At 42.7% G+C, this 26,352-nt stretch overlaps 1 protein-coding gene across 1 annotated transcript; it reads right to left on the bottom strand.

Moving 5' to 3' along the window:
* Positions 1-354: 354 nt before the first annotated feature.
* Positions 355-24,452, bottom strand: LOC123996957 (D(2) dopamine receptor A-like). The gene is made up of 8 exons (XM_046300844.1): positions 24,229-24,452; positions 13,950-14,356; positions 12,469-12,578; positions 11,575-11,711; positions 2,396-2,610; positions 2,141-2,224; positions 1,584-1,947; positions 355-1,391 (listed from the first exon to the last, which is right to left on the bottom strand). Exons 2-8 carry the CDS (start codon positions 14,325-14,327, stop codon positions 1,195-1,197), a joined length of 1,485 nt encoding a protein of 494 aa, XP_046156800.1. The 5' UTR covers positions 14,328-14,356; positions 24,229-24,452; the 3' UTR covers positions 355-1,194.
* Between the last annotated feature and the right edge of the window lie 1,900 nt (positions 24,453-26,352).

Here is a 26,352-nt window from a genome sequence, read left to right as displayed (position 1 = left end):
TCCACACTGCTTCACCACCAGAGGGATTAGGTTAAAGTGGTGAGAGAAGAGCCAAAGATCAACGTAGAGAGCAAATGCAGTTTTGAAAACCAATTAGTCAAATTATGTTTATTGTTTGACCAGTACAACAGGGTTGGGGTCAATTTGAATTGAATTTAGTCAATTCAGGAAGTGATTTGAATTTAAAATACAAAAACGGCTAGACTTTTGAAATAGCTTCTCCACAGCTGAATAAGTCTTCATTGAAAATACAACTTTTCTCTAAGTTATTATTCAATTGTAAAATATCTTTGACTGACTTCAATTCGACTTGACCCTAACCCACAGCAAACTTCAAATAGACTAGCAACAACATGAGTAGAATATAATTTATTACATGTATCTGTACAATAACAGTAATACAGATATTTACAGCAGAGCTCACATTAACAAACTCTAAACAACAATATATACACATACCTCATGAACAAACCTTGATTAGTCACTCATCATATCACCATGGCATCATATCTTCACCAACATCATCATGTTCTTAATATAATACATCTCTTATAGGCGTGTTTACACTGGGACGACACAACAAGACGGCTATTGGAGAAAAATTGTGCTTGATGGTGCAGATCGATTGTGTATCTCCTTAAACGATTACCCCTGTAATTGAATTAACGTCATTTACAAACTGTAAATAACTGTATCAGAGGACAACGTCTGCAGACGCTTTGACATTATATGTGAGAGCGGAATCAGAGAGCAACACATTTACTTAGTCATCCTCGTACGTAGTGGGACAGTCTTCTGCCACTGCAGTCTGTCTTTTGCCACTGTTTGTGCCCTACCCCATGAGAATCCCATCTCTTCCCATAGAGCCTTCAGAATATCTCTCTCCACCCGGTTATGTTTTATATTTACAGAAGTGTACATCTCTTTAAAATTCCCACGGCTGTTTTTGATTTGGTATTTCTGTAAATTTGATTCACTTGCTCTTCTGTTTGACCTCTTAAATGATTTTTTTTTTTTATCTTCTCTGTCGCATCTCTCCTTCCATTCCCTCCTTGTCTTTGTTTTCACCCCTCTCTTTCACTTCTTTAGTTTCATTTCTAGTCTATTACTTTTTTTGCCTCTCTCCACTACTCAAACACTTTTCACACTTGTCCTTCCTCCCACTCTCCCCCCTCCTCTTCTTCTTCCCTGTACTCAGCAGTTTAGGATCTTGATGAAGGCCTTACGGAACTCGATGTTGAAGGTGGTGTAGATGACGGGGTTGACGGCACTGTTGAGGTAGCCCAGCCAGGTGACAGCACTGTACAGGGAGGGGGAGATACAGCAGCTGGCACAGTGGGCCTTCAGCACGTGGGTCAGGAAGAAGGGTAGCCAGCAGATGATGAAAACACCTTACAGAGGAGTGAGGAGAATTAAAGGGTGACGACTTAATGACGACTTATTCAGTCTCAATTCACTCTCTGCCCCTTCCCTTCAGATCATCAAACATTGAAGGGCCTAGGGGAAGGGGGAAGGAGTGAATTGGGACTGGCTGAAACACACTCTATTCAACCACCCTCATTGTCTCCTCCTGTTTCTCTCACCCAGCACGATAGCTAGCATCTGGGTTGCCTTCCTCTCCTTCTGCTGCGACAGAGTCCCTTTAACCCTCTCCTTCGCCATCGCTCCCTTCTCCCTGTCTGCATTTCGCTCCCTCCATCGCTCGCGGCCACTCACGCCGTCCTCGAAGGTGGCACGGCGGGGTATGAGGGCGGAGCGTGGTGCCACCGAAGGGGACAGGGCCAGGAAGGGCGCGGGCGCCACCGAGATAGAAAGAGAGACCTTGGTGGCTCGTCCAGAGGCGGGAGGGGGGTGAGGTGGGGGGAGGCTCTGGTCTAACTGGGACAGGAAACCACGCCCCACAGGTTCCTCATCCAGGGGGTGCACCACCGCCTCCTTCACTAACGTCTAATGGGGGGGGGGGGGGGGACAAGAAGAAAAGATGGTAAGGGAGAGAAATGGAGACAGAGAAACAACGAGAGATGTAGAGATATGTACTGTAGTTCAAATCTATGGCTCATGTTATAGGAGATTTCAGAATCCAACTTTATGGTCACAGTAGTTCCCCTGTGCAGTGGCTCACAGTGTTTCAGCGACGTACCACTTTCTTGCGTTGGGGGGCGCTGGTGGGGGGCCTCATGATCAGAGTGCACAGCTTCACATCCTCAGGGTGGGTACACTTATTCTGAGAGGATGAAGGGAGAGAAAAGAATGAGGGATATAGAAAGTCAAAGATGCTTTCTTTTGGATCTACTGTCTTCTAAAATCAAGCTTTATTGGCTGGCAGTTTTATGGGGTTAATTGATTGATGACTGGCTGATTAGTTGATTGATATATTGATTGACTAGTCATGAACCTTCCTGTGCCTGTGGCCCTCCCCCGTCTTGCCTCCTCCCTGTGGGTGCAGGCCGTGTCTACGGGGCACAGTGCGTCGGCCCCGCCTCCGCAGCACCACACAGATTTGGGCGTACACCAGCAGGGTCACAATGAACGGAACGTAGAAGGAGGCCACGGATGAGTAGACCACGAAGGACGGATCAGCGAAGGCACACTTGGTCTCCTCCCGACTGGCTGATGGAGTGAAGGGGATGAGAAGAGGTGGATAGAAACACATATGTTGTTTGGGAGTGGGGACAGGTGGGAGGTGTCTGTTAAGGCAAGAGAGAAGTTTTCCTCTACAGTTCAGGTCAGATCGACATATTTAACCGCATTGACATCTTTGGCTAAGTCCACTCTGTAATGGTGTGGCAACCAAGTAAATGCCTGGTTTAGCTCCAGAGAAGGCAGGTACATAAGCATTCGACATTTGCTTTTCCTCTCCATATTCAAGCTGGATGCAACATTTGAAAGGCATTTAAAATCTGCTTCTTATAAGGCCAGGCCACGGCCTATAGCACAACACACTACAGTCTAGTTGAACCCTTTCAACATTATACAGCTGCTAGCAAATGACTATATGCTGCACCCTGTAAGATAGTGCATTTAGGTGGTAGGTCCAATCCAATAAACTCAAGCTTCCCCATATACAGTATAACCATAGCCCTTCTATAGGACACATGATGACCCTGAACGCCACATCATCTCTTGTTTTCCCAGAAACGTGTTCAAAAGGCTAGAGGCGCTCTCAAAAAGGTGCCTGAATGTTAACATGCGGATTAAAGGCGCTGCATGGTCACTCCGACATCTGCAGTGGACGTGGAGCATTTACTGCGATGTGGCCTCTACAGATGTCAGGGCATTTATACTTCTTGCGCTTTGCCGAGCAGCACAGAGCTGTTGTGAAGGACGCTGTTAAGAAAGTGAGTTTGTGTTTATACAAGAACTCCCGCCCACAGGGACAGTCAACCAATCACGTCAATGTGGAGCTATATGGAGCCCTTTGAATTGTTAAAAAAAATTGAGAGGCACACAGACATGCGGAACAGAGCTTGATTTGGCCTCTGCGTGCCTCCAGATGCTCCACAATTGCGTCACACCCTCCCTACGAAGCCTCCGACCACATTTTTCAGATCAAGCATAACACTAAAAGCATAATGGCTTTTAGTGTTGGCCACTCCAGCTAGAGTGGTTGTTGCCATCCAGTTGCATCAAGCTGTGCAGCCTTTGCATACGAAAGCAGTACTCTCTTCAGCCCCATCCTCAAGGTAGGAGCTTATGTTCCAAACCTCAGTTTGCTTGTTTTCGCACGAGCTACCGCTCCGGCGAGATGACACAAACATTTTTCAAAACAAAATGCCATCTTGAGCGAAACGTGATGATGGGCACGTAATCCGACTTAAAATGACATCACTGGTAAACATTCTGTATTGTGGATGTGGACCGACAGGCCAATCAATGAGTCCCTCTTTCATTGAAACGTGTTGACTGATTAAAGCGTACAGAGCTGAAAGCTGTTAGTAAGCAGTAGTGTGTGTGTGTGTGTGTGTGTGTGTGTGTGTGTGTGTGTGTGTGTGTGTGTGTGTGTGTGTGTGTGTGTGTGTGTGTGTGTGTGTGTGTGTGTGTGTGTGTGTGTGTGTGTGTGTGTGTGTGTGTGTGTGTGTGTGTGTGTGTGCATGCATGCATGGTGCTCTTAGTGATTGCAGTTACTGCAAATCAAATCACATTTGTCACATGCGCCGAATAGAGCATGTGTAGACTTTACCGTGAAATGCTTAGTTGCAAGCCCTTTAACCAACAATGCAGTTCAATAAATAATTGCTCATCATGACTAAACAGATGTAACCCTATCTAACTAATTATTCATTTTTTGTCTCTCACCAACTGGCGATACCCAGATATCCAGTAGGGCTGCAATCTTCCAGGCTCACAACAGATGGACTGGAAGACTGCAATGTTTATTTTACACAGCTAATAACAAAAGGAGTGTGGGTTTCTTCACGTGCGTCTTCCCGTGCCATGTTCATGTCTCTCCTAGACCGAATGAGTAAAGGAGACTAGTGCACTTGTGATTCCATTGAATAGATTCATTGGAGTGGATGTGGATCTGGATTTTTTGCCGCAACAAAAAACACAGAGATTTCTGTGCATGAGGGATCCACTCGTCGACCTCCTTTAAGCTGCTGCTCAGTGCTCAGTCACTCTGAGGAGGGGCGGGATAGGGGCAAAAATAACGTTTCTGTAGCCTCGGCCTAGAGTCATTGACCACGTTCAAAGTTTTCTGGATATTAGCTCATATCCCGCTTAAGGTCTTATTCCGGATAAGCTGTTTACATGCACCTTTGATATCCCGCCCATGAGTATCCCTGTATCCATGAATAAACAGAATGTTCATCATTTAATTATATGGGTTAAATGGAATAGTTAGCTGAAATATGGACACTGATGAACAATGGCGCCGGAGGGGATGACTGCCGTTTTACGGGCTCCTAACCAATCGTGTTGTTCTTTGCAACATATTTTGTAAATAATGTTTCAGCTACCGTTTCTTATGACAGAAAAGAGGTTCTGGATATCAGAACAGCGATTACTCACCTCAATGTTTTTGCTACCGTTTCTTATGACAGAAAAGAGGTTCTGGATATCAGAACAGGGATTACTCACCTCGAACTGGACAAAGACGTTTTATTTAATGGGTGACACAAAGGGTATACTGTTGCTCCCAGACCAGGCCCAAATCCCTGTAATTCGCATGAAGACAGATATACAGGAGGCACAGATCCGGGTGCCTTGTGAGAATTCATCGGCGAGTGAGTAACCCCACCTTTACATCCGTTCTATTGGCCAATGAGCAATCACTAGAGAATAAACTGGATGAGCTTCGTTCGAGACCATTCTACCAACGGCACATTAAAACTATAATATCTTATGTTTCACCGAGTCGTGGCTGAACGATGACACGGATAATATACAGTTGGCTGGGTTTTCCGTGCATCGGCAAGACAGAACAGTTACCTCCGCTAAGACGAGGGGTGGTGGTGTGTGTATTTTTCAATAGCAGCTGGTGCACAATGTCTAATATTAAGGAAGTCTTGAGGTATTGCTCGCCTGAAGTAGAGTACAAGGTGATCGGAATTTAAAGCTGCAGGAGGATGACTGCCCGCTGGCCCCTGGTCATCTTCCATTTTTTTTAAATTTAACCTTTATTTAACCAGGAAAAGCCCATTGAGACGCAGTGTCTCCTTTTCAAGGTTAGACCTGGCCAAGAAGGCAGCAACAATTTTTTGTATTTTATTTAACCTTTATTTAACTCTGAAAGTCAGTTAAGAACAAATTCTTATTTTCAAAGATTGCCTTGGAAAAGTCGGTTAACTGCCTTGTTCAGGGGCAGAACGACAGATTTTCCCCCTTGTCAGCTCAGGGATTCAATCTTGCAAACTTTCGGTTACTAATTCAACGCTCTAACCACTAGGTTACCTGCCGCCCCAATCAATACATTACACAATTAAAACATACAACATGATCCAGTAAAAAAAAAAATTAAAAAGCATTTACACTCCTCTGTAACAGTCTCCCATCAATATTTTTAACTAATTCAGTTACACTAACATATCTAGATGAAGCATGGATTGTAGATTATTCCATGCGTCTGGTGCACAAGCAGAGAATGCAGTCTTGCCTAATACTGTGAATGTCCTGGGGACTTTAAAGTAGCAACCACCTAGCAGACCGGGTATGGTAACTGCTGGTGGTGAAGGAGACCAGACTACAAAGGTAGAGGGTGTTTACCCAAAAGGGTTTAGTAGATGAACACATACTTTATATGCACAGAAAGTTACATTTGTGAGGTCCAACCTACCATTTGGTGCAATGGTGGGTGAGTGACTTGGCATTTGTAATAAAGCGCAAGGATGCATGACAACAGAATCCAGTCTCTGTAAGACGGAGGTGGTTGCATGCATATACAACAAGTCACCATAATCAATTACAGAGACAAAAGTGGCCTGAACAAGCTTCTTTATAGCCATAAGTGAGAAGCAAGCCTTATTACAAAAATAAAAACCCAATTTCAATTTATGCTTTGTCACAAAATTATCCACATGAACTTTAAAGGACAACTAGTCATCCAACCAAACACCTAGGTATTTGTAGGATGACACTTTTTCAACGGATAAGCCACCAGATGTGACAATGCTAATGTTCTCTGGAAGACTTCTAGCTCTGGTATAGGTCTTGAATTTTGTTTTTTGTACATTCAAGACCAGTTTGAGACCATAGAGGCCTGCAGTGACTGAAAAATAGTTTGGAGCTCTTCAACAGCCTGAACCAGAGAAGGAGCACATGAATATATAACGGTATCATCTGCATATAGATGTAACTATGCTGGTTGCATCTCATTACCAAATATTTTATCAAAATTGAGAACACAGGAGCTAAAATGGAACCCTGTGCCACACCTCTATTAATCACAAGAAAGCTAAACTTGTGATTGCCAGTACATACACATTGTGTTCTGTCAGAAAGACAGAGTCTAGATAGAGTCTAGCTAGTAACAATTCATGGTCAACTGAATCAAATGCTTTTGATAAATCCAAACAGAGCAGCACAATGTTGCTTTTTATCAAGTGCATTAATGATGTTATTCGCCACTGCCGTAGCTGCAGTTGTGGTGCTATGCCCCGATCTAAAGCCAGACTGAACCCCGCTCAGTACGTTCTTTTCAATTAACATGCTTTTGAACAGTGAGTTCACTAGGGATTCATAGACTTTGGCCAGGAGTTTAGAGATAGGACCATAGTTATTAGGATCTGAGGGATCTCCACCCTTTAGCAGTGGGAGGACATAGGCTGATTTCCAAATGTTGGGCATGGAATTGACTCTGTGAGCCACAGGTTCAGTAATAATAGTAGCTGCTGTCTTTAAGAGGTAGGGGTGCAGGTTGTCTGGACCTGCAGACTTTTTAGTGTCTATTGCCTTTATAGACCTCAGTATAAGAAACAGGCTCAAAGTTAAAATGGTTCACATGAGGGCCTATATCATAGTTGACTGTAACAGAGCTTATGTCAGAGGCCTGGGCCCCACCATTATCAAAAACTGAACCAGCAGATATGACGTACTTGTTAAAAACCTACAATATCGGCTTTATCCTTCACTTCATTAGAATCCATCATCCATAACATAATTGATGTGTCCTCATACAATGCCTTTGTGATATGTAACAAGATCAACCCTACCTGGATGCCTGATAAGCGGAACAAGAGGAGGGTGTTCCTGGAGCAGCTGGGAAAGGCACTTGTAAACTCACACATTCAAAGAAGGGAGCACCTTCCCCGCACAGCAGCCACTGCAGCGCTTGTGAAAGCTATTCAAGGGGCTGAATCTTGTCCTGATCCACCTGAGGCTGCAGCTGGGGCAGGCAAGAGGAGGAGATGCCACGTCTACCCCCCAAAGAAGGACTGTAAAAACAAATACTAATGTGCTGTACATGTGAGAAATACATCTGCAAAGTCCATGCGCACATACACTTGCATACTGTCCTACATGTGCTAATTAGAGTGGATTGATTAATCTTCTTCACGTTTTTGTTTTGTATCTATTATCTTATTTTATTCTTATTTATTATTGTTGTTTTACACCTTGTGGGTGGGGGCAATGGTAAAAAAATGGAAGACTAGTATTTTGTAGTTGGATTCCTCATTGTACAGTATATAAGAATGTATCACTCTGTTGGCAAAAAAGTTCAAGATTGCTATTGCTTCCCTTCAATAAAAGGCATTCAAAACTACTTTCTGCACATTTCTGCTACTTCCGTAGGCTATACAAGTGCTCTCTTGCTATTTAAAAAAAGAATGTTTACACATATGCAGTACCTTTAGCAATAAAAATAATAAAATTAGTAAAGAAAACAATTATGACAGGTGTGTTGTAATAAAAACGAGTGGTGTCCACTGATTAAATGCAGTCTTTCTGCATTGTGAAGAGGGAAAACCCAGATATTCAAAGTTTGATGAATGACAGGTTGTTTCTTCATGCAAAATAGATTTGGGGTTTAAAATCCAATTAAGCTGCTTTATTTTAGGGGTAAAGTGAAGGCGAGTCATTTTTTACCCTTGGGACAAGGTGAGTATACAGAATGTTAAGATTACACAAGGGTTAAATCCATTCCACCTACTTTCTACCAGCATGTCAAATGTGCAATCAGAGGGAAAAAAACTCTAGACCACATTTACTCCACACATAGAGATGCGTACAAAGCTCTCTCTCACCCTCCATTGGGCAAGTCTGACCATAATTATATCCTCCTGATTCCTGTTTACAAGCAAAAACTAAAGCAGGAAGTACAAGTGACTCGCTTAATACAGAAGTGATCAGATGACGCGGATGCAACAAGACTGTTTTGCAAGCACAGACTGGAATATGTTCCGGGATTCATCCAATGGCAAAGAAGGAGTATACTACCTCAGTCACCGGCTTCATCAATAACTGCATTGACGAGTCATCCCCACGTATGTACGTACGTACGTACATTATCCAGCCAGAAGCCATAGACTACAGGCAACATCCGCACCAAGCTAAAGGCGAGAGTTGCCGCTTTCAAAGCGTGGGACACTAATCCGGACGCTTATAAGAAATCCCGCTATGCCCTCAGAAGACCCATCAAACAGGCAAAGCATCAATACAGGACTTGTCGGATGTGGCAGAGCTTGCCAACTATTGCGGACTACAAAGGGAAACCCAGCCGAGAGTTGCCCAGTGACGCGAGCCTACCAGACAGGCTAAATGCCTTTTATGCTTGCGTCGAGGCAAGCAACACTGTAGCATGCATGAGAGCACCCCCACATAGCTGATGTAAGATCTTTAAACAGGCCACAGCATTCACAAGGGTGCGGGGCCAGACGGATTACCAGGACGTGTACTCAGAGCATGTGCTGACCAACTGGCAAGTGTCTTCACTGGCATTTTCAAACTCTCCCTGACCGAGTCTGTAAAACCTACATGTTTAAAGCAGACCACCATAGTCCCTGTGCCCAAAAACACAAAGGTAACCTCCCTAAAATGACTACTGCCCCATAGCATTCACGTCGGTAGCCATAAAATGCTTTGAAAGGCTGGTCATGGCTCACATCAACACCATCATCCCGGAAACCCTAGATCCATCAACAATTTGCATACCACCCCAACAGATCCACAGATGACACAATCTCAATTGCACTTCACACTGGCCTTTCCCATCTGGACAAAATGAACACCTATGTGAGAATGCTGTTCATTGACTACAGCTCAGTGTTCAACACCATAGTGCCCACAAAGATCATCGCTAAGCTAAGTACCCTGGGACTAAAAACCTTCCTCTGCAACTGGATCCTGGACTTCCTGATGGGCCGCAGCTAGGTGGTAAGGGTAAGCAACAACACATCTGCCATGCTGATCCTCAACACCGGGGCCCCTCAGTGGTTGGTGCTTAGTTCCCTCCTGTACTCCCTGTTCACCCATGACTGTGTGGCCAAGCACAATTCCAACACCATCGTTAAGTCATTAACATTGAGGCAGCCCATAGGGACAAAAGGAGCTGATCATGGACTACAGGAAAAGGAGGGCCGAACACGCCCCCATTCACATCAATGGGGAGTCTACAGCACCAACAAACTATCATGGACTAAACACACCAAGACAGCCATGAAGAGGGCACGACAACTCCTTTTCCAACTCAGGAGACTGAAAAGATTTGGCTTGAGTCCCCAGATCCTCAAAGTTCTACAGCTGCACCAGAGAGCATCCTACAGAGAGTGTCCTGACCGGTTGCATCCAACGCCTGGTATGGCAACTGCTCGGCATCCAAACGTAAGGTGCTACCGAAGGTAGGGCGTACAGCCCAGTACATCACTGGGGCCAAGCTTCTTGCCATACAGGACCTCTATACTAGGCGGTGTCAGAGGAAGGCCACCCAAAAAATTGTCAGACTCCAGTCACCCAAGTCATAGACTGTTCTTTCTGCTATCGCACGACAAGCAACACCAGAGCACCAAGTCTAGGTCCAAAAGGCTAATTAACAGCTTCTTCCCCGAAGCCATAAGACTGCTGAACAATGAGTCAAATGGCCACCCAGACTATTTGCATTGACATCCCCCTCTTTGCTTTTACATTGCTGTTACTCACTGTTTATTATCTATGCATAGTCACTTTACCCCTATCTACAGCACATTTACAAATGACCTTAATTACCTTAACTAACCTGTATCCCCACACATTGACTCGGTATATTGCCTTATTATTGTTATTGTATTGTGTTACTTTTTTTACTTTAGTTTATTTAGTAAATATTTTCTGAAATCTATTTTCTTAAAACTGCATTGTTGGTTAAGGGCTTGTATAAGTAAGCATTTCACGCATGTGACAAATACAATTACATTGAATGTAGGCCTATGACCACTCACATGTAGCGTAATATCATATTAACACCTGCATAATTATGCATTTCTTGCATTGAAATTATACAAATGTAAAATTTTGACTCAGGAACAGGAGTGGAGAAAGTTTTGGATAAAAGCGTCTGCTAAATGGCATATGTTATGTTATGTTATTTCTTTAACCATCACACATACGCGTGTAATGTGTCATCTTTGACACTTACGCAATATTTCAACCACATAAAATATGCACCCAAGACAAACTGAAGTCTTATCAGAAATGTCTTTTTCTCAGCTTTTAATTTCCTTAAAACCGGTCAAACTGATGGCAATTGGACATTTTGCACAGGACCAATCTTTCCACTGTTTTGGAGTTATTGCATTTTCTCCCCGGGCACCTAAACGAAACAGACAACTTTACTGTTAATTAGATTACTAATGCATTCATTCTATCGATGTAAGACATTGTTCTGGTGAGCATTACTTTATTTAGCTCTTCGGGGGCATATCAGCATATCCCAGGCATCTTATCCGGGTTTCTCATTACCTGGATACAAGCTTTTTTGGGTTGTTGTAAACGGAATATGACGTTTATACGTTTCAACTCAAAAACAGAATACTTGAGTATCCTGAATAATAATAGGATATTGGTGTGCATGTAAATGTGGTCACTGAGAAAGGGGGGGGAGGGGGATAAAGAGACAGCGAGTGAGACAGAGAAAAGGAGAGAAAGACAGAAACAGACAGAGACCTGTGTTGTTGAGTCCAAACAGCAGAGGGCAGGAGATTGCGAAGGAGAGGAACCACACGACAGCAATCATCAGAGCCACCCTCCTCCTGGAGCTGTATCTGGTGTTATACAGCATGGGCATCGCCACCGCCGTGTACCTGCACACACGTGCTGTATTTAGAGCTAACACCTACACACACGCACAACCAACCACACATTCACATGAACACCTTGTCCACCACCGCCCACACTAAGTTAAGTTGCATTGTCAGTTCCTCTCATTCACCAGGCAAACACAAACAAAAGCTGTCCAAGTCAGTTTCACAGTGCAGCAGCGTGACAAACCAATCTAAGAGTCCTCCATAGAAAGCCTGGTGTGAGGAGAGGAGACCGTCATCCCTCGACAGAGTTGGTGGTCAGGGACAGACACAAACAAAGAACAGTACCCACACTAATCCCTGAGATATGGCTTCACATTTAGAGGGATTCAGTCTACAAAAGGACAAACAAGGCTACAAGTATTGAGGCTGCTGAAATTGTCAATTTCTTTCAACGGTTTTAAAAGGGTATGGGTTTGGTTGGACAAAATAAGCTCATGTTAAGAAGATAATGATACTTGAGAAGTGAGGAGGCTACCCGAAAAGATGGAAATGGTGTCCTGATTTCTTTTTCCTTTATGGGAAAGCAACAATAACAAGCATTAAAAAATAAATTTCCCATCAGGAGACATTACCATCACCTTAAAATATGTTTTTTGATGCAAGGGCACTATGAAATCAATCCAAATTTTGGAGAGAGTGTGAGAGGAGAGTGATGAGGGGAGAGTGAGAAAAAGCAAGACAGACAGACATAGAGAGTATACTGTATATAGAGAGATATAGAGATACTGTAGATAGATAGAGAAAGTGTGAGTACCTGTCGATGCTGATGGCACAGAGGTTGAGGATGCTGGCAGTACACATCATGACGTCCAGGGTCAGGAGAATGTCACAGTGGATGAGACTGAAGCGCCACTCCCCTACCACCTAGGAAGGGACATATACAGTATTAGTGCACTAGATAGGGAATAGGTGCCATTTGAGACGCAGTTATGCTTATGAATAATAGACTGGAGGAAAGGAGAACAAAGACAGATTCAGAGATTCAGGTCAACAAGATACTGTTGATGGGAACCAACTGTAGCTTCTGTTATTGATCATGCTACCTTGACATTAAAACCTATTAGGGATAGGTGTTTTCCGCTAGCGGAACAATTCTTAAAACATACAAGTGTTATACATCGGCTTAAAGATACATTTCTTGTTAATCCAACCACAGTGTCAGATTTCAAAAATACTTTACGGCGAAATCATACCATGCGATTATCTGAGGACAGCCCCCAGAACACAAAACATTACAAACAGTAACCAGCCAAGTAGAGGAGTAACAAAAGTCAGAAATAGCGATCAAATTAATCACTTACCTTTGATGATCTTCATATGGTTGCACTCACAAGATTCCATGTTACACAATAAATGTTTGTTTTGTTCGATAAAGTCCCTCTTTATGTCCAAAAACCTCAGTTTTGTTGGTGCGTTTTGTTCAGTAAACTATTGGCGCAAAGCACGTTCACAGCAGGCAGATGAAGAATTCTAAAAATACCATAAAAATATGTATAAACATGTCAAACAATGTTTATAATCAATCCTCAGGTTGTTTTTGTCATAAATAATCGATAATATTTCAACTGGACAATATCTTCATCAATAGAAAAGAAAAAACAAGAATGTGCGCTCCCGGTCACACGCAGCAAACATCTCTGGCAATTTCCACTGTCCACTCATTGAAAGTAGTGTTCCTCCCTCATTGTTTTCATTGTGTTTCTCCCTCAAAAACAAAAAGCCTGAAACAATGTCTAAAGACTGGCCACATGCAGAGGAAGCCATAGGGCTCGTGAACTGGGTCGTAAGTCTTTGTATGGTGGATAGGCCTTCAATGGAAAAACAGCCATTTCAAAATAATAGCATTTCCTGGATGGATTTTCCTCAGGTTTTCACCTGCTATATCAGTTCTGTTATACTCACAGATACTCACTTATTTTAACAGTTTTGGAAGCTTTAGAGTGTGTTCTATCCAATACTACCATGCATATGCATATCCTGTCTTCTGGGCCTGAGTAACAGGCAGTTTACATAAGGCACCTTATTCATCCAAACTACTCAATACTGCCCCCGTTTCCAGAAAGGTTAACCGAGAGGGCTTTTGAAACACCTACGAATGAACTAGTGTAGAGAGACTAGGAGGTAAAGACATGGACAAGAGACAAATGTGAGAGAGAGAAAAACACTGGCTACCAGATGGATAAAAACATGTACGAACCCACACACACCCACCTCCACACACACCTACCCACCCACCTCCAGGTAGACGCCCCAGGGCATGACCAGGGTGGCCAGCAGCAGGTCAGACACAGCCAGGGAGACGATGAGGTAGTTGGTGGTGGTCTGGAGGGCGCGCTCTCGCGACACCGCCACACAAACTAGCATGTTTCCAAACACCACGCAGAAGATAAGCAGCACCAGCAGCACAGCGTAGAAGTTATAGGGAGGGGAGGAGGGCGATGGAGAGCTGGAACAGTTGGACAGAGAGGAGGAGGTGGAGAGGGAGAAGGCGAAGGAAGAGGAAGGGTTGGAGGTGAGGGAGATGGACGGTGTGAGGGAGGGGGAGGGGGGGTATGAAGGAGAGAGGGAGGAGAAGCCTGTCTCCTCTGTCTCATTGGGGAAAGTAGTCATCATGCTCCTCTGGACAGTGTGTCTGGAAGAGTCTGGAAAAGTAACAAGAGAGACTAATAACATCAAGAGTTATAACTCACAATTACAACTCTGTACCTTGTATTTACACATCACATACAGTAGATTTATGTACAATTGTCAACCATCTCAGCTCAATGCAGATTGGAGTTTTACATCCTGTAAGGGAAGTGATTAGTTGGTGTGGTGCTGATAGCTCAATAGATTGGAGCATTGCACTTTCAATATCAGTTGTGGATTTGATTCCCACATGGGCCACACATATCAAATGTCTGTTGTTACTAGGCATCAGTTGCTTTCGATAAAAGCATCTACCATATGTTTCTACTTTACGTGAATTACAGTGGGATTCTGCATTCGACTGGCAGTTTTATTCCACCTTAAGCCCATTTCTCTAACTAACCACAGCACCTCCACCATCCAATGTTTCAGATTGGCTTTGAGATACATAATTGAAAGGGAGAGATCTAAAGCTCCCTCCCTGACCCTCTAAATTACCCTACACACCTACACCATCCTACATATAGTGCAATCTGAAAGTATTCAAACCTCTTGAATTTTTCCACATTTTGTTACATTACAGCCTTATTCTAAAATGGATCCCACAGACTCGTCTTCTGTAGGAGACAGGAGAATGAAAACATTATTTCATCAGAAAAACATAACCTACATCAGACGCATACCATCTTACAAAACTATATCAGGTCATAACTCTATACTACGCTGAATAAGCACATGTACAGTGCATTCTGTAAGTATTAAGACTTATTGACTTTTTCCCCACATTTTGTTACATTACAGCCTTATTCTAAAATATATTACATCGTTTTTTCCCCCAACACACAATGCCCCATAATGACAAAGCAAAAAAAAGGTTATTTGAAATTTTAGCAAATTTATGAATATGATAAAAAGGAAATATCAAATGTACATACAGTACCAGTCAAAGGTTTAGACACACCTACTTATTCCAGGGTTGTTTTTCTTTCTTTTGACTATTTTCTACATTGTAGAATAATAGTGAAGACATCAAAACTATGAAATAACACATATGGAATCATGTAGTAATCCAAAAAGTTAAACAAATGAAAATATATTTTATATTTGAGATTCTTCAAATTAGCCACCCTTTGCCTTGATGACAGCATTGCACACTCCTGGCATTCTCTCAACCATATTCATGAGATAGTCAGCTGGAATGCATTTCAATTAACAGCTGTGCCTTGTTAATAAGTTAATTTGTGGAATTTCTTTCCTTCTTAATGTGTTTGAGACAAGCAGTTGTGTTGTGACAAGGTTGGGGTGGTATACAGCAGACAGCCCTATTTGGTAAAAGACCAAAACCATAATATGGAAGGAACAGCTCAAATAAGCAGAGAAATGACAGTCCATCATTACTTTAAGACAGGAAGGTTAGTCAATACAGAACATTTCAAGAACTTTGTGCATTCACAAAATCCATCAAGTGCTATGATGAAACTGGCTCTCATGAGGACTGCCACAAGAAAGGAAGACCCAGAGTTACTTCTGATGCAGAGGATAAGTTCATTAGCGTTACCAGCATCAGACATTGCAGCCCAAATAAAGCCTAAACAAGTAACAGACATTCCAAAATCAACTGTTCAGAGGAGACTGTGTGAATCAGGCCTTCATGGTCGAATTGCTGCAAAGAAACCACTACTAAAGGACACCAGTAAGAAGAAGAAACTTGCTTGGGCCAAGAAATACGAGCAATGGGCATTAGACCAGTGGAAATCTGTCCTTTGGCCTGATGAGTCCAAATTTGAGATTTTTGGTTCCAACCGGCATGTCTTTGTGAGACGCAGAGTAGGGGATCTCCGCATGTGTGGTTCCCACCATGAAGCATGGAGGAGGTGGTGTGATGGTGCTTTGCTGGTGACACTGTCACTGATTTATTTAGAATTCAAGGCACACAACCGGCATGAGGTCATGACTTGCCCTTTTGGGTGAGGATCAAATGCACCAGACCCCCCCCCCCCCCTCTCCCCCCACAGTTTTATGACTGTCGGAAATACCTGCAAGAAAACTCTCTCCCCCCACTCTTTCAGAAATAGAAGTTAAATCCCTTTGTTACTCACGAGAGAGATGTTGCATTACAGTAACATCAAAAGGTTGAATAATGAAACAATATTTCTGTAATCCAAAGAGTTTGAAGGGCCCTTTGGTACTTAACTTATTTGGGGTAGGGGGCAGTATTTTCACGTCCGGATGTAAAGCATGCCCAGAGTAAACTGCCTGTTACTCAGGCCCAGATGCTAGGATATGCATATAATTAGTATATTGTGATAGAAAACACTGAAGTTTCTAAAACTGTTTGAATGATGTCGGTGGGCATAACAGAACTCATATGGCAGGCAAAAACCTGAGAAAAAATCAAACCGGGAAGTGGGAAATCTGAGGTTTGTAGGTTAAGTCTTAGCCTATTCAATATACAGTGTCTGTGGGGTCATATTGCACATCCTAAGGCTTCCACTAGATGTCAACAATCTTTAGAACCTTGTTTCAGGCTTCTACTGTGAAGTGGGAGAGAATGAGAGCTGATTGAGTCATAGGTCTGCCAGAAGGCCATGTGCTCAGTCAGGCGCGTGCCCGTGAGAGTTAGCTCCATTCTCTTTCATTTCTAAAGACAAAGGAATTCTCTGGTTGAAACATTAATGAAGCTTTATGATAAAAACATCCTAAAGATTGATTATATACATCGTTTGACATGTTTCTACGAACTGTAATATAACTTTTTTTGTCTTTGTCTGGACCTAGTGCCTGCACATTTGGATTACTGTACTAAATGCGGGAACAAAAAGGAGGTAGTTGGACATAAATGGACTTTATCGAACAAAACTAACAATTATTGTGGAACTGGGATTCCTGGGAGTGCATTCTGATGAAGATCATCAAATGTAAGTGAATATTTATAATGCTATTTCTGACTTTTGTTGACTCCATAACATGGCGGGTATCTGTATTGCTTGTTTTGGTCTCAGAGCGCTTTACTCAGATTATTTCATGGTGTGCTTTTTCCGTAAAGCTTTTTTGAAATCTGACACCGCGGTTGCATTAAGGAGAAGTATATCTTTAATTCTATGCATAACAGTTGAATTTTCATCAACATTTATGATGAGTATTTCTGTAAATTGATGTAGCTCTCTGCACTTCCAACGGATGTTTTGGAGACAAAACATAACGCGCCAATGTAAACAGAGATTTTTGGATATAAATATGAACTTTATCGAACAAAACATACATGTATTGTGTAACATGAAGTCCTTTGAGTGCCATCTGACGAAGATCAAAGGTTTGTGATTAATTTTATCTCTATTTCTGCTTTTTGTGACTCCTCTCTTTGGCTGGAAAAATTGCTGTTTTTTTGTGACTAGGTGCAGACCTAACATAATCGCATGGTATGCTTTTGTCGTAAAGCTTTTTTGAAATCGGACACTGTGGTGGGATTAACAAGTTCATCTTTAAAATGGTGTGTAATACATGTATGTTTGAGGAACTTTAATTATGAGATTTCTGTTTGAATTTGGCGCCCTGCACCTTCACTGGATGTTGGTTCCTAGAGAGGTTAAAGAACAATCACGTCGAATTCATTACTAATTTGTGATGTAGCGTAAGGACAGAAGAACAACATAACTGTATCTTTGAATGTGTATACCTCCCAGTGATCAGATTCACATCTAGATGTTGTGCTACTTATATGAGTAAATATGAAACTATTTGTGAGAAGATTTAAGATGTAAGATGTTAGCCTTCTAAATGAATGGTCATATATATGAAGTTTTATCCAGTCAGTGACCACACCCACGCGAGCACAGACATTATGACAAAAAGAGGTAAAGGGTGGCTACTTTGAAGAATCTAAAATATATTTAGATTTGTTTAACACTTCCTTGGTTACTACATGATTCCATATGTGTTATTTCATAGTTTTGATGTCTTCACTATTATTCTACAATGTAGAAAATAGTGAAAATAAAGAAAAAACATTGAATGAGTAGGTGTGTCCAAACTTTTGATTGGTACTGTAAATATTCAGACTCTTTACTCCGTACTTTGTTGAAGCACCTTGTTTCTTATGGTCTGAGAGACTTTAGGTGTCTTTTGGTAAACTCTAAGTGGGCTTTCATGTGCCTTTTACTGGAGGAGTGGCTTCCGTCTGGCCACTCTACCATAAAGGCCAGATTGGTGGAGTGCTGCAGAGATGGTTGTCCTTCTTGAAGGTTCTCTGGAGAGGAACTCTGGAGCTCTGTCAGAGTGACCATCGGGTTCATGGTCACCTCCCTGACCATGGCCCTTCGCCCCCAATTGCTCAGTTGGCCAGGCGTCCACTTCTAGGAAGAGTTTTGGTGGTTCCAAACTTCTTCCATTTAAGAATGATGGAGGCCACTGTGTTCTTGGAGTCCTTCAATGCTGCAGAAATGTTTTTGTACCCTTCCCCAGATCTGTACCTTGACACAATCCTGTCTCAGAGCTCTATGGACAATTCCTTTGACCTCATGACTTGGTTTTTGCTCTGACATGCACTGTCAACTGTGGGACCTTATATATAGATAGGTGTGTGCCTTTCCAAATGGATTTACCACAGGTGGACTCCAATGAAGTTGTAGAAACATCTCAAGGATGATCAATGGAAACAAGATGCACCTGAGCTTAATTCTGGGTTTCATAGCAAAGGGTATGAATACTTATGTAAATAAGGTATTTCTGTTTTTGATTTGTGCAAATGAATCACTTTGTCATTATGGGTTGTGTATGTAGATTGGTCAGGATTTGTATTTATTTAATACATTTTAGAATAAGCCTAAATTAAAACAAAATGTGGAAAAAGTCAAGGGGTCTGAATACTTTCCGAATGCACTATAGCACAATCTTAGAATTAGCTGTCCAGGCAGAGTCTATTGGATCCATACTCCATCCAATGACACAGAGTAGTAATAGGAGTGTCTCAGAGGGCCACAATCTATGACCGGAGTTCCTATTGGACTAAATCACACTATTTACATCCGTTGACCTCTAAAAAAATGTGTTGGTCAGGACTGGCGTTGTGTGCAGGCCTTAGAGGACAGTGCCCGCCCAACTGTACCTCCTTGCCCTCGTTAGTGACTATAGCTCAGCAAACACCATAGTACCCGCCAAGCTCGTCATTAAGCTCAGGGTCCTGGGTCTGAATCCCACCCACTGCAACTGGGTCCTGGACATCCTGACGGCCCGCCCCCAGGGGGTGAAGGTAGGACACAACACCTCCACTTTGCTGATCCTCAACACTAGGGCCCCATAAAGGTGCGTGCTCAGCCCCCTCCTGTACTCTCTGTTCACCCATGACTGCGTGACCACGCATGCCTCGAACTCAATCATCATGTTTGCAAACAACAGTTGTAGGCCTGAATACCAATAATGCCGAGACAGACTACAGGGAGGTGGTGAGGGCCCTGGCGGAGTTATGCCAGGAAAATAACCTCTCCCTCAACAAAACGGAGCTGATCGTGGAAACAGCAGAGAGAACACGCCCCTATCCACATCTGCGGGACCGTAATGGAGAAGGTGAGAAGCTTCAAGTTCCTCTGCGAGAAGCTTCAAGTTCCATCACGACAATCTGAAATGGTCCATCCATGCAGACAGTGTGGTGAAGAAGCCGCAACAGCGTCTCTTCAATCTCAGGAGGTTGAAGAAATTCGGCTTGGCCCTTAAGACCCTCACAAACTTTTACAGACGCACAATTGAGAGCATCCTGTCGGGCTGTATCACCGCCTGGTACGGCAACAAAAAAAGGCACATGTGCCACTGGCCATGTCACCGTTCTCATTGTTTTATTTGTATATTCAAACAATATTTCTACCAGCACACCCAACCAAACAAAATGCTCCAGCTCATCTGGCATTTGCCAGATGGCCAATCCGTTCCTGGTATAGTCGGCCTATTTTACAGAAAAATGTATAAATTAAAGCTTATAAGTGGTCAGCAGCTTTTTTTTCATGTGGAGTGACAATTTACATGACCATTTCTACCAATCTGCATGCCAGTTAGGACCTCTGATTTTCATATGCACATTTTCGTTTAACAGAAAATATGCGGATGAAAATAAATATCCATTATAAATCACATTGGCGACACCACATGGCAGTTGGTTCAGGATCTTTCAATTGCATGTACCTCCCTCTACTCCACCAGTCCGCCTTTATTCTAGCCCACCTGTCTTCAGCTCTTGCTAGCGAAGATGAAACATTTTATCAACTACTCTGGGCCCTTGGAGATTCCTGCACCAGTGAGCTCCAGACATACAGCTTTATTTATGCAAGGGAGAAGAAGTGTTCAGGTATTTGATGATGTTTCCACAGAATATATAGTCTCAGAGCATTACATTTTCCACTTTTACCCTGAGGCTCGGTGGTTAGGGGAGAGTGCTGGAAAGATTGTACCCTATGGGGGCATAGCCATGGTAGCCAAAATAATGGCCTGCCCAGCATTTTTATACATGACCCTAAGCATGATGGGATGTTAATTGCTAAACGAATTCAAATAAAATGTTATGTCACATGTGCCAAATACAACAGGACCTTACCGTGAAATGCTTACTTACAAGCCCTTAACTCTATTTTATTAAAACGGCATTGTTGGTTAAGAAAAAAAAAAAAAAAAAAAATGTAAAGTAAAGTAAAATGTAAAGTAAAAAAATAACAATAATGAGGCTACATACAGGGGGTTCCGGTACCGAGTCAATGCACTGGGGTACAGGTTAGACGAGGTCATTTGTACATGTAGGTAGGGGTAAAGTGACTATGGATAGATAATAAACAGTGAGTAGCAGCAGGGCAAAAACAAAGGGGGGAGGGGGTGTCCATAGTCAAAGGGGCCATTTGATTAATTGTTCAGCAGTCTTATGGCTTGGGGGTAGAAGCTGTTAAGGAGCCTCTTGGACCTAGACTTGGCGCTCCGGTACTGCTTGCCGTGCGGTAGCAGAGAGAACAGTCTGACTTTGGTGACTGGAGTCTTTGACAATTTTTTGGGGCCTTCCTCTGACACCGCCTAGTAGACGACCTGGATGGCAGGAAGCATGGTCCCAGTGATGTACTGGGCCGTACCCACTACCCTCGGTAGCGCATTGCGGTCAGATGCCGAGCAGTTGCCATACCAGGCGGTGATGCAACCGGTCAAAATGCTCTCGACAAGTACAGCTGTTGAACTTTGAGGATCTCGGGACCCATGCCAAATCTTTTCAGTCTCCTGAGGGGGAAAAGGCGGTGTCGTGCCCTCTTCACGAGTTTATTGGTGTGTTTGGACCATGATAGTTTGTTGGGGATGTGGACACCAAGGAACTTGAAGCTCTCTACCCGCTCCACTACAGCCCCATCAATGTGAATGAGGGCGTGTTCGGCCCTCCTTTTCATGTAGTCCACGATCATCTTCAATTCAGAAACCACACCCCTTGGAAGCATCTGCTTTCAACCCTTACAACCCATTTTTAATTAAGTAATTTTGCAGTGTAACTGAAGTTCAACTGCAGTTATTCTGCAATTATTGCATTTAAAATACCACATTTAACTGCTGTTTCAAAGCTGCAATCTTTTTTCGTATGGGAATATAATTTTTATCCCTTATTTACGAAATATATATTTTTCTTTAGTCCTTTGACTGACAGGAAATCAATATGCTTAACAAGGTCAGTACTGTTCAGCAATTGGGCTTGATGTGAAAAAGCTCTACCCGGCAGTGCTTATGGGAAATCATGGATAGTGGATACAAAGCGTGTTCTAAGACTTGCTTTATGGATTTAAAAAATATCTTGTAGATAGATGAGATGTGTCTAAGAGGGGAATCGAGTTAACCTTGTTGTTTTATACTGTCTGTGTCAGCGCTTCTTCAAGCCATACTTAATTAAAGTTATGCAGATGAAGACTCAAAATATCTAGTGAAGTACAGTCTAGACTTTTCATTAAATAAAAACAGTGTCTTCAAACCCCCTCTTTCGCTCTCTTTTTCTGACAATCCTTTTCCCCCTAAAAATGGTTGTGTTTGGAAAGAGATATTTAACAGCCACCTCGTTTTTTTTTAGTATATGCCCTTAACTTGTGGCTGTTATATATGTGGTGACAACAACCCATGGACTAGATCACCTCTCTGTCCTTCCATGCTCTCTCTCTCAGTCTTCTCTCCCTCCTTGTCTGTCACATGGACTCTAGCCAGGTCTAGCACATCTTTGGCCTTGTTGGTCACAACACAAAATACTTTAAAAAACGTGTACCCAATCTTGTTCTAGGCGAGATATTCACTGGGCAGCGACAATCAATGGAGTGAAAGGGAGGAAATTGAGCAGTGTGAATGAATCATCAGTGTTGAGAGAGGATGGACTCAGTGTAGTGGCTGGGCTGGCTGCCGCATTAATGGGAAATTCATTAATAAATACTGACTGGTATATTTTAAATCCCTCACTTCTCTCAGACTCAACGCTCCATGAGCTACTACATTACATTTACATTTAAGTCATTTAGCAGACGCTCTTATCCAGAGCGACTTACAAATTGGTGCATTCACCTTATGACATCCAGTGGAACAGTCACTTTACAATAGTGCATCTAAATCTTAAAGGGGGGTGAGAGGGATTTTATCCTATCCTACTGTACACTGAACACTATGTCAAACTATTTTGACCCACGACCCCAATTTGATATCTGAAAATTCTCACGACCCCAACCATGTGAAATGTAATTAATGTAATTAACAATCAATGTTTACTTTTTGATTTGGGGTAATGGCCATCAATTGAAAAAAACAGTATTTCTGATTGTCTTAACTCACCGTCACATAATTTTAAATGTGGGGCTATGGTAGTCAATTGGAAATTAGTCTGGCGTTACATCTAACATGGATCGATATTTGATTTTAATGCAGGCGAGCACACTACTATTACTATTAGTATTATTATTATACTACTATTCCTCTCACTTCTTATTAAGACCATGATTTAACCAGGCATGTCAATTAATAATTGTTTTTGTATTTACAATGACGGCCTGGCAAGAGACCCCATGTGGGGTAGGGGTGGGGATTAAAAGTGTATCAATGCTTCATGATACCCAAAACAAAAACTAGTTCTGCAGGATACAAATGTAAAAACTGTTTCTGAATATTACAATCAGTATCACCCTTATCTGCCAACCTGATCCGGCAGACGGAAAGCTGCTCCTTTCAGATCCCAGGTACCACCTGCCATCATTGTGCCCTTGAGCAAGGCACTTAACCCGTACATGGCTCCAGGGGCGCTACACTGAGGTGGACCCTGTGCTGCTCCCAACGTGTGGTGTGTGTTTGTGTCTGGGGGGGGGGGGCAAAGACGGTCATTTATTGAAGGACTAGCGATGTCCTTGACTTGTCCCATATTTCGAAGCAGAAATTCTGGTGCATCAAGCATCTGAGAGTAGGAGTGCTAATCTAGGACGAGGTCGGCCCTATCCATGAGATCCTGTGTTCTGAAAGGCTAAACTTATCCTAAATAAGCACTCCGACTCAGACCTTTAATACATACTTCCCCGGGACTCATTACTAGGTCTTAACAATGTATTCAGTCATTATACCAAACAGTGGTATATTATTTAATCCCATTCGTTTCCTAGGGGAGTCGACCACTCTCAAAGGGTTTTCTATGCTCCTGCTGGGACGCAGACCTGTTCCCTGACATTCTAAAGGGCTAGTTCCTGAACCACCCATCTCCTGCTGCAGCTCACAGTGTAAATCCACCATATGTGCATGAATGAATGAACAAGTACACACAGACACAGAGACATACACCTTATAACGTAAAAATACAGAGACAGGTAACCCAAATAGCAACAAAATGATGAGTAAAAAAGTAGGTTAAACTGCAACTTACCCTCACTCGGCTGTAGTGGTAGTCAGTCCCATTCCCTCCAAACAGAGAATTGCAACATACAGCAGACAGTATGAAAATGTTTGCACTCACTATACCGTAAGACGCTCTGAATAAGCGGAAAATGACAGAGTGAATCAGTCAGTCACCACTCAGTCTGCTTCTGAGCCTGCTAACCCTTCTCCTGTCAGAGCTCACACCTCAACCTCTATAACATGCAACACACTCACTCCGTCTACTCCTCAATGAGTGTTCCAGCAGTAAATCCCTTCCTCTCGCCACCCCTCTCTGGTTTTCACACTCTGTACTTTCCTCCAAGTGATTTAGCGGTACCCTCCCTCTCCCCCCCTCCTCCCTCATTAGCCAGTGAGCAGTGTGTGTGTGTGTGTATTCAGAAGAAAAAAAAACAGACAGACCGATGAAAACAAATGAACCGCGTGGGTAAAAAGATCTCTAAAGCGCTCCAATTGGGCGACAAATTAAAAATCATCCATACATGTTTGGCCTCGCTCGCAATGAGCAGAAGCAACAGAGGAGATCAGAGAGAAATGAGACGGGGAAGACAATTCGAAGGGAAAAACGTCTATGCTTCATCATCAATGCGTAAACGGGGATAGCAATGGATGAGGGCAGGCAGTATGAGATGGGCAGTGTTATCAAACTCACTCGAAAACGCAGTGAGAGTTAAGACTCATATCTCATAATTATAACAGATAGTTCAGTGAAGTTGGTTAGTGCCCGAGCACTGAATGAAGCCTATCCGCTCAGTTTGTTTTCACCGTACAGACAAACACACCTTCGGCCTACGAGTCATTTATTTTGGCCCCTCAAAGTTGTTTTTGTCAAAAAGGACTGTAAAAATCAGCAGGAATTCGGATTTTTTTAAAATCAGGTTAATTTAGGAAATCTGTTCAAGTATTCCCACAAATAAAAAGATAGCCGTACAGTATGTGATCGTGTCTCAATGGAATCAAGGTATGAAATAATGACTTCATTTAAAAATATCTATTTTTGGCCTTACTCGGTCAATTTGCAGTGTACAAATGATTATAATTATGTCGTCCATCAGCTCTGACATCTAGTTGCCCACCCCTGCCTTAGAAGTTAAGACAGCACACTATCTGGAAAGGTTATTAAACCATATCCAATGAAGCAGACCTTTAAGCCTCTCTGTGTCCATCAAAACCCCTTCATCCAACTGCAGTATCTCAGTAAATGACTCACTCAAAATTATCATGACTGCCGGTTTGTTCCGTGCACAAAGCTCTCACCAATGTCCCTCACTGGGAGCATAATGTGATCTACACAGTATAGCTGAGCCCCAATTCTTCACCGTTCTTCCAAAGTGTGCACACACTTTTTACAATGTAAAAAGTAGCTCAGTTGGTAGAGCATGGCGCTTGTAACGCCAGGGTAGTGGGTTCAATCCCCGGGACCACCCATACGTAGAATGTATGCACACATGACTGTAAGTCACTTTGGATAAAAGCGTCTGCTAAATGGCATATATTATATTATAAACTCCTTCCAGCCAATGCTTACACTCCTATGCTTTAAAAGGGGTGGAGAATCGGGACATAGCCAATGAGAAAGCAAGCTTAGAAACTGTGGAAAAGGTACCTCAGGTGGTCCAGACAATGGTTCAGTCTACACATTGACAACTTGAGGAAGTAGAGCTGGATAAAAAGACTGAGAACTTTGATACACACAGCTCACTAACAGGAATACTTGACTACGGTATGATACTCATAAAGTACATCAGAATGTAGCCATTGAGCTATAAAATGTAATATATGCCATTTAGGAGACGCTTTTATCCAAAGCGACTTACAGTCATGTGTGCATACATTCTACGTATGGGTGGTCCCGGGGATCGAACCCACTACCCTGGCGTTACAAGCGCCATGCTCTACCAACTGAGCTACAGAAGGACCAATGTAAATATTTGACAAAGAAATTGCCTATCAGACTAAAGAAAAACAGTATACACAACACTATGAAGTGAAAAGGGCCTTACTTTGCACAATTCTAAACTCTCAGATCTACCGGTCTCTCGATTTCAAGGACATGCCAAATATGTTAAAAGATTATGAGACCATAAAATGAATAAAAGCTTTTGAAACATCT

This window comes from Oncorhynchus gorbuscha, linkage group LG15 (assembly GCF_021184085.1).
Source record: "Oncorhynchus gorbuscha isolate QuinsamMale2020 ecotype Even-year linkage group LG15, OgorEven_v1.0, whole genome shotgun sequence".
NCBI classification, from domain to species: Eukaryota; Metazoa; Chordata; class Actinopteri; order Salmoniformes; family Salmonidae; genus Oncorhynchus; species Oncorhynchus gorbuscha.
Note: the sequence above shows the minus strand (reverse complement) of the source record. Positions and strands in the feature narration are given on the sequence as shown.